This window comes from Prionailurus bengalensis, chromosome C1, assembly GCF_016509475.1.
Source record: "Prionailurus bengalensis isolate Pbe53 chromosome C1, Fcat_Pben_1.1_paternal_pri, whole genome shotgun sequence".
Classification (NCBI taxonomy): domain Eukaryota; kingdom Metazoa; phylum Chordata; class Mammalia; order Carnivora; family Felidae; genus Prionailurus; species Prionailurus bengalensis.
Genome location: NC_057345.1, coordinates 50803595 through 50815603, shown reverse-complemented (window position 1 = coordinate 50815603; position 12009 = coordinate 50803595). Strand labels below are relative to the sequence as shown.

Below are 12009 nucleotides of genomic sequence, written 5' to 3'. Positions count from 1 at the left end.
TAATGATGGTTTTGACTAAATAACTTTTCTTTAGAAAGTATTGAATGAGAAGTCCTTTGGAATAGCTCTGTTTTCTACAGCATTTTAAATGCAGGTCTATTTTCAAACATATGTTGTACCCTCAAAAATTTAAGAGTATATTAGCGATACAAAATCAGATATGTTTGTGCTTTGAAAATGACTCATATCTGGCCTATGTTATTTATGAAGCCAATGTCATACAAGAGGGAAACCATTTCATCTTAAAAAAGTTAAAAAGAGAGGAGGATCATTTAATTTGAATCTCTTTAGCCTAGAGAGTGAGAACAAGCTTTTGTCTTCTTTTTTATAGCAATGTTAGCTCACAATAAACCATTCAAATAGGAAATCAATTTACTAAATACCTGGGGTGCTTCGAGTATTAAAGATGAATTTATATCATGAATTGTTTCTGAAAGTTCAGTCTTGTCTTCATTTCTGTTTGAATGTAAAATATAATGACTTTCTCCCTCTTTATCATCTTCCTGAAAATAGAAGCAATTTTTTTTGTTTTGTTATGCACAATTGAAGACATGTTTTTGTCAACTCTGAAGCTATTTTTTATTGACATATAAAATTAAACACTGTGTCCATTAGATGTACAACATAATAATTCGATATATGTATAGTTTGCAAAATGATTATCACAATAAGTTTAGTTACATCTGCAACTTTCAAATATACAATATGGTATTATTAACTGTATTCACTATGCTGTATATTACATCCATAAGACTTATTTATAACTGGAAGTTTGTATCTTTTGACCACCTTCACCCATCTTGCCCACCACTCCTCACCTCTGGCAACTAAAGAAGCACTTTCATAACCAAGAAAATACCTTAGTTTTGAACTCTCTTCAGATTAATTCTCATCTTTCCATTAAATGCAAGGACACAATAAACTTTATGCAAATTATGTCATTAGAACGAACTTTAATAATTAAACAGAAAACCATATTCGGGTCAAAGCTTCTCAAATTTTTGTTTTCTTTTTAAGTATTCCCTATACTACATACAAAAGAATGAAACTTGACTGCTTTCTTTCATTAAGCTCAAAATGGATTAAAGTCCTAAGCATGAGACCTGAAACCATAAAAATCCTTAAAGAGAGTACAGGCAGTAATTTCTCTGCCTGTGACATCAGTCATAGCAATATTTTTCTATAGGTCTCTTGAGGCAAGGGAAATAAAAGCAAAAATAAACCATTGGAACATCAAAATAAAGTTTCTGCACAGCAAAAGAAACAATCAACAAAACTAAAAGCCACCTACAGAATGGGAAAAGATATTTGCAAATGACATATCTGATAAAGGGTTAGTATACAAAATACATAAAGAATTGATACAACTCAATACTTAAAAATCAAATAATCCAATTAAAAAATGGGCAGAACAGACATTTCTACAAAGAAGACTTCTAGATGGCCAACAGACATATGAAATGATGCTCAACATCATGCATCATCAGAGATATGCAAATCAAAACTACAAAGAAATATCACCTCACACCGGTCAGAAGGGCTAAAATCAAAAACACAAGGAACAACAAGTGTTGGCAAGGATGTGGAGAAAAAAGAACCCATGTGCATTGTTGGTGGGAATGTGGACTGGGGTAGCCACTGTGGAAAACAGTATGGAGGTTCCTCAAAAAGTTAAAAAGAAATATCACATGATCTAGTAATTTCACTACTGGGCATTTATTCAAAGAATATGAAAACACTAGTTTGCAAAGATATATGCACTCTTATGTTTATTGCAGCATTATTTACAATAGCCAAATTATGGAAGCAGCCCAAGGGTCCATCGATAGATGAATGGATAAAGAAGATGTGGTATATATGGACAATGGAATATTACTCAGCCATTTAAAAAGAATGAAATCTTGCCATTTGCAACAACATGGACAGAGCTAGAGAGTACAATGCTAAGCAAAATAAGTCAGAGAAAAGACACCATATGATCTCACTCTTATGAGTGAGATGGAATGTAAGAAACAAACAAGCAAAGGGAAAAAGAGAGAGAGACAGACAGACAGACAGACAGACAAACCAAGTAACAGACTCTTAACTGTAGAAAACAAACTGACAGTTGCCGGGGGTGGTAGGGGAGGTGGATAGGTGAAGGGGATTAAGAGTGCACTCACCATGAGAAAAAAAATTAAAAGAAAAAAATGTTTAATGGTTATTTATTTTTGAGAGTGAGAGCATGAGCGGAGGAGGGGCAGAGAGAGGTGGACAGGGAAGTGGGCTCTGTACTGACAGCACTGAGCCTGACGTGGGGCTCAAAATCACGAACAGTGAGATCATGACCTGAGCCAAAGTCGGACGCTCAACCAACTGAGCCACCCAGGTGCCCCTGAAGTGGTAATTTTTTTAAAGAGGGAAAATTCAACAGAGTAACAGAAGTTTCACAAGGTTGTCAGAAGATCAAATTACCAAGTCAGTATCATTACCGCCACTTCAGCAGTAGCTAATTTAATAAAAATGTAATAGAAAATAAGACATCATTCACAAAGGGGGAAAACTCAGTAAATTATCTCAGAATTAAATTTGAAAAACACTGCACAGAACATTTAAGGAGAAAACTGTAAAAGAAGATCTGATTAAATAGATATACTATGTTTACAGGGGAAAAAAAAGTATTTCTTACATTAAAAACATCACTTACTACATCACTTACTAGTAAGGTCCTTATTAAAAAAAGTACCTTAATATTAAGCAATGTATCAGGGGGCACCTGAGTGGCTCAGTCAGTTAAGCTCTGGGTCATAATCTCACGGTTTGCGAGTTCGAGCCCACATCAGGCTCTGTGCTAACAGCTCAGAGCCTGGAGCCTGCTTCAGATTCTGTCTCCCTCTTTCTCTGCCCCTCCCCTGCTTGCGCTCTGTCTCTCTCTCAAAAATAAATGTTAGGGGAGCCTGGGTGGCTCAGTAGGTTAAGCATATGACTTCAGCTCAGGTCATGATCTCACGGTTTGTGGGTTCAAGCCCCACGTTGGGCTCTGTGTTGACACCTCAGAGCCTGGAGCCTGCTTTGGATTCTGTGTCTCCCTCTGTTTCTGCCCCTCCCCTGCTCTCTCTCTCTCTCTCAGAAATAAATAAACATTAAACAAAATTTTTTTTCAATATATGAAATTTATTGTCATATTGGTTTCCATACAACACCCAGTGCTCATCCCAAAAGGTGCCCTCCTCAGTACCCATCACCCACCCTCCCCTCCCTCCCACCCCCCACCAACCCTCAGTTTGTTCTCAGTTTTTAAGAGTCTCTTATGCTTTGGCTCTCTCCCACTCTAACCTTTTTGTTTTTCCCTTCCCCTCCCCCATGGGTTTCTGTTAAGTTTCTCAGGATCCACATTAGAGTGAAAACATATGGTATCTGTCTTTCTCTGTATGGCTTATTTCACTTAGCATCACACTCTCCAGTTCCATCCACGTTGCTACAAAGGGCCATATTTCATTCTTTCTCATTGCCACGTAGTACTCCATTGTGTATATAACCACAATTTCTTTATCCATTCAACAGTTGATGGACATTTAGGCTCTTTCCATAATTTGGCTATTGTTGAGAGTGCTGCTATAAACATTGGGGTACAAGTGCCCCTATGCATCAGTACTCCTATATCCCTTGGGTAAATTCCTAGCAGTGCTATTGCTGGGTCATAGGGTAGGTCTATTTTTAATTTTTTGAGGAACCTCCACACTGTTTTCCAGAGTGGCTGAACCAATTTGCATTCCCACCAACAGTGCAAGAGGGTTCCCGTTTCTCCACATCCTCTCCAGCATCTACTGTCTCCTGATTTGTTCATTTTGGCCACTCTGATTGGCGTGAGGTGATATCTGAGTGTGGTTTTGATTTGTTAAAAAAATTTTTTTTTAAATAAATAACATTAAAAAAATGAAAAGATAAGCCCCATTCACAGTTAACATGAAAATATATAAATATGTTATATTTGTATAATGTATATCTATATATGACTTAATAAAAAAAAGTCACGTTCTCTTAACTTTTATATATTCATAGTCTTTCTGCCCCAAGCTGACTTTGGGCCACCTTCTTCACACTCTCTACCCCACTTCTGCGGAGGACTGAGTTGAAAGCTCAGTAAACTTTATGTGATCAGGTAAGTGACCACCAAGTGGACAAGAGAGAAAGAGACCTCAGAGAAGATCCACACATCACTATTTATAGCTCGTGAGCAAACAGTTTTGCTAAAAGTGCCCAGATGTTAAAGAAGGAATCAATGGTCGTTCCACTAAGAATTTTTTACCATCCTAAAGTGACCTTTCTCCTCATCCCTTTTGTGGCTTCCCGCTCCCAGGTATCCTGGAAGACTTCTACTCACCGGGAAAAGCCTAGGCAAAGGTCTACCTCACAATTACTACATTCCAAAACCCTATCAGAATATGGCTCTGATATCCTGAAATCTCTGCAGCCCTACCTCTGCCAGGAGCAGCACAGGAATCCACACCCAACTGGTAACTAAGTTCTCTTTTTTACACTACCTGACACTTCCCTTAAACTGCTTCACAGTAAAGTCACACCGTCCAAGTCCTCCAGGACATAAATAGTTTGGGAATTCCTCTGGCAGCCCAAACAACTAGGCAAATAATCATTGGGTAAAATCTATATGAAATTCCCCCCCACAATGAGAATACCAAGAAGATGAGAGCCCACATGAAAATATCACACTCCTCCCCCCCACCAACTTAATTTGTCCAGAAATCAAACCAGGCATCTCATGGTGTTGGCTACGGCAACAAACAGCAAATATGCAATACAAAGTCGAGAACTTGATTAGCTGTGTGCTATACTCCATTTTGAAATATTTAGAGTGCTGGATAGTATAATATACCGGCATCTTTATGGGAAATTCATGAAGGCCATGAGGTTCCCCAGTACATAAATACAGGAATCTATATCTATATATGAACAAATCTGTATCTACCTATACTTATGGACACATGTAGTATGTTAACATACTCATGTAGTATATTGATGTATTTCTTAAAGATATTAGGAGTTCTCTAGGATTGTTCAGTCTTTTCAGAAATGAAAAAATAGGCTCAGGGAAGAAGAGTGGTGTACCTATCATCAAATTCCTAGTATGATGTTTCTCAAAGTGTGAAATTCGGCGTCAAAATTACATGGGTGATTCACTGAAAAGGCAGATCCCTAAATAGCCATCACAATGACTAGATGAAAATCTCTGAGGGTAGGACCTGGAAAGCTGCATTTTAACCACCTCCCAGGTGATTAAGTATATTACATATCTTTGAGTTGAAACCCACTAGGCTAACTCATAAGAAAGCTAGAAACAGAGTCCAGGTTTCTTAAAATCCAGTCCTGGCACTCTATGAAGACCATCTGTCTGTTTCAGACAAGCTATGCAAACCAAGGTAGCAACAAGTTAAATATATAGCACTGTGGCTAACAGTGCAGGGTCTGAGGCCACCTTGCTGAGTTTATACTCTGTCTCTTACTAGTTAGATCACTATGGATAAGATGCTCAATTCTCTGTGTCTTGATAGGCTCATCTCTAATGAGGGTAATAAGAACTACCTCTTCAAGTTGCCAAGAGCATTAAATCAGTTAATGCATATAAAGTGTTTAATATATTGACATATAGTAAGCACTCAATAATATTTTCATACTGCTTGAAAATTATCTTGAAGTATTTTGTTAATTGGGGAACCTCAAAAGCACCCTAAGTGTAATGTGGCCCTCAGTCATAAACACTAATCTGACCCCATACAAAAGATTAAACAGTAAGTGGGGTGCCTGCGTGGCTCAGTTGGTTGAGCATCCAACTTCAGCTCAGGTCATGATCTTGCGGCTTGTGGAGTTCAAGCCCACATCGGGCTCTGTGCTGACAGCTCGGAGCCTGGAGGTTGCTTCAGACTCTGTGTCTGCCTCTCTCTCTACCCCTCCCCCACTCACACACTGTCTCTGTCTGTCTCTCTCTCAAAATAAAAATAAACATAAATAAAAGATTAAACAGAAAGGGGTGCGTGGGTGACTCAGTTGGTTAAGCATCCAACTCTTGATCTCAGCTCAAGTCTTGATCTCAGGATCGTGAGTTCAAGCCCCATGTTGGGCTCCATATGCCTGCCACCCAAAAAGAAGATTACGCAGAAAGAGCACTTAAAGATGACTTGGCCACATAGACTTCTAGATCCTAGGGGTTATGAGGCACTTTGATGGGCAGAAAAGTGGATTAAAATCTCAAACCTGTATGTTAAAACGATATAGTTACTTGGATTTCAACTTACCATGACATCTCAACATCATTCCCAAGTGAAAGTTAAAATGCACAGATTTTAATTTATATCATAAGGAATGTGATGAGAACTTACAGATCTGTGCTAAAAGCATGAAGCTAAAAATAATAGTAAAAGTGGTAGGAGGACTAGTAACGTTAGCAGCTACTATTTATGTAATGTGCTAAGCACTTAATGAACATAATCTTTAGTCCCCCCAAATCTTATGAGGTAGACGTTATGTTGCTAATTTTTTAAGTCAAGGACATAAGAAATTTGTCCTAGGATACACAGAGAGCAAGCAGTGGAACAAGGATTTGAAAGCAGGTGCATCTGTCTCCAAATCCATGTTCTCAACTATTACACTATTATCACTTCCTATAGTAACACAATTGAACACTCACCACCAAGGGCTTACAGATGCCAAGGCGTACAATGCCTGGTGGTACGGCTTTCAACACTTCCACGGCTTCAGCAAGTGTGGTGTTCTCCAAAGAGTATTCGTTGACTGAAACCAGGCGGTCTCCAGGTAAGAGTTCTCCTGCTCTTTCTGCAACACCATCTGCCACCAGGGAACGGATCACAATCACTGATCGTGTGGGATCCAAAGGGTCCTAAAGGATCAAGTAAAGAAGAAACAATGAGTGCATTTCTGAAAATACATGTATTCATGATTCTCATTTGACTATTTATTATAAGTGTCCAGCATTCTGGTGATAGTCTTCCAAATTCTTCTGTTAAAATATCGTTCTATACATCCACACAAATGTCAGCTTCTATCAAGGTGGAAACATAATCCTAACAATTTCAGTTACATATCTGAGGGTTCAATACATACAAATTTCTTCTTTAAACTTTTGAAAACTGCTATTTTGTTGGACCACAAGTCTATGGACAGTTGAATAAGATTCTCTGACATCCTCAAGCGTCCATATTATAGACTAAAGACAAGTCTGCTTTTGGGCAATAAATAGGCTTTAAGAGAAGTATACTATGGTAAATGATACTTCATTTTTATGTATTGCACCAGTATAAAATCCTCCTGTTAAATCAACGAAGTTCAAAACAGACATGGAATCCATGGAATATCCAACTGCATGACAAAAGTATTTTGAAAATAACATAATTACGGGGCGCCCGGGTGGCTCAGTCAGTTAGGCATCTGACTTCGGCCCAGGTTATGGTCTCACAGCTTGTGAGTTCGAGCCCCGCATCGGGCTCTGTGCTGACAGCTCAGAACCTGGAGCCTGATTCAGATTCTGTGTCTCCCTCTCTCTCTGCCCCTCCTCTGCGTGTTCCCTGTCTCTCAAAAATAGATAAATGTTAAAAAAAAATAAAAAATAACATAATTATAATTTATAATCTATAACATGATATAGGGACCCCTAGGTGAGAACTATTCTGATATAAGAAAATGAGCGTCACTTTGTCAACAAAACCAAGGTGAAAATCTCTCCCATCTACTGGGAAGGCCCCGTTTTTTTTTTTTTTTATTAAGCAGCACTAAAGATAATGTTGACATTCGATAAATACATTTGGTTAATAACCAGTTTATAGTCCATTATTTTTTATTTTATTGGACACTCATATACAGCACTTACTATGTGCCAGGCTCTATTCAAAGTGCTTTACACTAACACTTGTCTCTGTTTTTACAGATGAGGAAACTAAGGCTCAGAAAGTTCAGGAAACTTGCCAAGATTACCCACGTGGTAAGTAGCAGAGCTAGGATTCAAACTCAGCCAGTCTGGCTCCTAGGTTCTTACTCTAGACCATCAGGCTCTGCCACTTGCCCCAGTTTAAAATAATGGTACTACAGAGAAAAAATAAATCCCAATCATGACACTTGTTTTGTCTATTTTGTTGCTACAGTTTCATAATGCACATACTATTCCATAAAGTCAAGACGTAGTAACATGAGATTCTACTACTGTTGAACCCTTCCCGACAAATACAAGAGAAACTGTCATGTTTTGTGTTAGAATCAGAAGGCTCAGGAATTAGCAAAGTGAGAATTTGCCAAGTTCCAGGCTTTGTCAGTTTGATATGATTGATGGTTCTTTTGAAGTGTTCTGATCCAGTTTTCCATACCTCTGTGCTTTGGACATCAGAGTTCATTTTCAAGTACTATATGGAATTTTAACCAAATATATCATGTTTAAATCAACAAAAGCCACACAGCTAATTCCTTGAAAAATGCCTTCAAACATAACTGTCATTACTCTCCTTAACCTTGCTTTTCTGCTCCAAGGTCAAGATACTCTTGGTAAATTTCTAACATGCCCTGATGTAGAACACCTCATATATAGGAAAAGGACTGAAAGTAAAAATAGTCATGAGTACTCACTAATAAAGTACATAGTGCTAAACTATAATTACACCAATATTTTCAAGTAGAGGGAGCTATTGCATAGGAAGAGAAGAGAAAAGAACAAAAAAAAAAAAGTACAGTGGTATATCAGCAGGCAATCAGTGCAGATATAAAAGAGCTGTCTGTTTTGTCACCGGCAACCATGAATCACAACACACTTTTCATTCTGAAATATGAAACCATTACATTTTAAGTCTGACACACTAATAAATAAGCTGTACAATTATGTCCTTCATTTAGGATGTCAGTTTATGATGAAAAGCTTTTTTATTAGGGGGGAAGGGAAACTACATAATAGCATATTCCTCTCATGAAATGCCCAGAAAGCAGCTAGCATTACTTCATTTTAATAATTACTAAACTTTCTTAGGGAAAACTGCAACAGTAAAATATACCAAAAGCAAATAAATGATTTCACTAGGTTGGCGTGAGCAATCTCCTTGCAGAGTCATAGAACACCAAATCAGAAAATACTATTTTTAACCTCAACTGGGTGAACAGGTTTTCAAAATGCAACCAGATGAAATGATAATCAGAAACATTTGAAAGAAAGATTAACCAGGAAATAATAGAAATAGAATGATTAACACATTTGCCTTATTACAGAAAAGTCATGGTGAGCATTCATTTATACAAAGCGCAGTCTTCTTTAGACCTCAAGCTAGTTCCAGGTATGCTTCCTTACTAAAATTTATTCAGGCTTAGCCCTCTAGTTATTCTGAACACTAAGTCCAATCTACCACTGCTTTTCCTGGAGGAGAGAACCCAATGGCAGCGTCTTTGTCATTTAAAAAAAAAAGAAAGAAAAGCCATCCATTTCTGAAGATGCCCCATTATGCATAATCACTATTTCATTTTCTGTGATGACTTTTCTAACTGTGTGATTTCCTATGTAGCCGAATGAAGTTGCTTTAATGAGTAACAGTCATTTCCTTTCATGGGGCATCACATGCAGCAGCCGCCCTATGGAAAAACAGCAGCTGCTACTGCCTACTGGGGCGACTGCTGTCCTTGAGGCTTCGCTGCATTAAAAATGCTTAAAAACCAGCCCGATTTAGGCTACTCATCATCAGAAAGGCCTGTTTTCTGAAAAATCTAGCCCACAGTATCATACCCATGTTGTAGCAAACAAAATGTTATAACGGTTGTTTCTAAAGACCTCTACCCAACTTTGAGACCCCATGTAAATTTTTTTTTAAGTTCCCATCAGTTCTTATGACCATTTATCATGATTTTAAAACCTCTGATTCTTCCTATTTTGGTAAATAACACTGCAAGGAACATGGTCTTCCAAAATCAAGACATTGTTTTAGACTAAGCAGTCAATAGAGGGCACTAAAGACCAATCACAGAACACAAGAAACAGCATCTTTTACTATGACAACTACTCTCTTCTGAAGGATTTGGTTCTTCTTTCTTCAAAAGCCTTATATTATTATACACATTATAACAGTATTCCATATGCTTGCTTCAACTTAACCATTTATGAAACTTGTCCCCTACAGCTCTTAAAAATATTAGCAAACCCTGACAATCAGTTAAGGACAGCTAACTTCCCTCAGAATGCCAGACCAAGACAGGAGATCTGACTTGAATTCTTCTCACTATTTAGCAATGAAATCCTGAGAATCCAAATACCCGGTCTCATAAGTGCATACAATCACTGTGCCTGCCTGAAGAAAAGTGCACATAAGAATTTTTGAGGTTTCTTGAAGTGATGCTAACATTTGATGTTATAAACACAGGATGTTTCCATGTTGGGGGAAATCCAAGTTGACAGACTTCTCTCCTCCCATAATCCCTGACTCACATTACCATTTACCCAAGCACTCACTTAATCCCTCTCCCCTAACCCCTACACTGAGTTGCTAGCTAAGGCATGTCAATTTGAACTTCTATCTTTTCTACCTGACCCTTTCTCTCCATTTCCGCCACAACTAAGTTGGTTCAGCTTCTCATTATTTCTTGCCTCTGCAACTGTTTGTCTCACTGTCTCCACTCTTGCTCCCATCAGTTTATTTTCCACAGAAATAAAAGAATGATCTTTAACAATAAAAATGTGATGAGGGGCGCCTGGGTGGCCCAGTCGATTAGCGTCTGGCTGCGGCTCAGATCGTGATCTTGCAGTTTGTGAGAGTTTGAGTCCTGCATGGGGCTGTCTGCTGTCAATGTGGAGCCTGCTCTGGATCCTCTGTCCTCCTCTCTCTGCCCCTCCCTTCCTCACTTGCTCTTGCTCTCTCTCTCCCCCTCAAACATAAATATTTTAAAAAATAAATAAAAATTAAATTTAAAATGTGGTCATAATTTCTTCTCTATTTGAAACACTTCAGTGACACCCAATTGCCTTCGGACCATGTCTTAACTGCTTGTGAGAGCAATTCCTTCAGATATGCAGAGGAGTCTATCGCTCTCCCTACACGTAACACTGCCCGTTTCCATTTGCTCCGCACATCGTCCCAAAGATACAGAACTACTGAAATCCAGCGACTGTGAAATGCTTTGATGCGTTGTCTGACATCCGACAAACCATTCCATCTGCCAGGAATACTTTCTCTGCTCCACTGCCACTTATCTACCTTTTCACCATCAGAGTCCACTCAAGTGTTTCCACCAATGGGAAGCCTTCCCTGACTTTCTCCTCTTGTGATCCCCTAATTCTAGAAGAGGACTTCCATACAGCATTTGTCATAATATAGTTTTCCTTATTGTCCCATATCTCTTAAAATAAGTTGGGTCTGCTGCTTGTTAGATGTATCCATGGCACCTGGCATTTTTCAGAAATTATTTTAACTGTCTTATCTATTAAAAATAAGCTTCATGAGAGTGAGGGTGTGTTTACTTATTAGCTGCTTTATTTCCAGGACGTACTAAAGTGAATGCCATATGGAAGTTACTGAATAGTAGTTGAAATATTGAATGGCAAACTATTTACCTTCTCTCTCCTCACTGGACTGTTAAGTCAAAGGCAAAGGCCACATCCCATCATATATGAATAGGAACAACAATGGTTAGCACTTACTGAGTGTTTGCCATGCCAGGAATGTTCTAGGGATCTTACTAGAATTCATTTATTAACCTTCACACCACCATGAGGTAAGTACCATTATTATCCCTACTTTCAGGATGAGAAAACTAAGACAGAGGAAAAGTACCCAAGGCGCACAGTTGAGAAATGGCAGAGGCAGAATTTAAACCACTTGGTAAAGTTCCAGGGTTGACACTCTTAGCCACTAAGTGATGCAGCTTCCCTATCTTCAAGTACTTGCCAAACAAATTAGTACTGAAAGAAGGCAAATTGATAGACGATATATTTATTACCTTGCCAAAGTGTGTAAACTGAGGCCCTTACGTATGACACTT

General features: G+C 38.4%; 1 protein-coding gene across 1 annotated transcript in view; it reads right to left on the bottom strand.

The window, feature by feature from the left end:
* PATJ (PATJ crumbs cell polarity complex component) overlaps positions 1-12009 on the bottom strand; it is a 368834-nt gene that overhangs the window by 256814 nt on the left and 100011 nt on the right. The window contains 2 exon segments of the mRNA XM_043575139.1: positions 384-503; positions 6683-6892. Of these exon segments, the coding sequence (XP_043431074.1) occupies positions 384-503; positions 6683-6892 (330 nt within the window).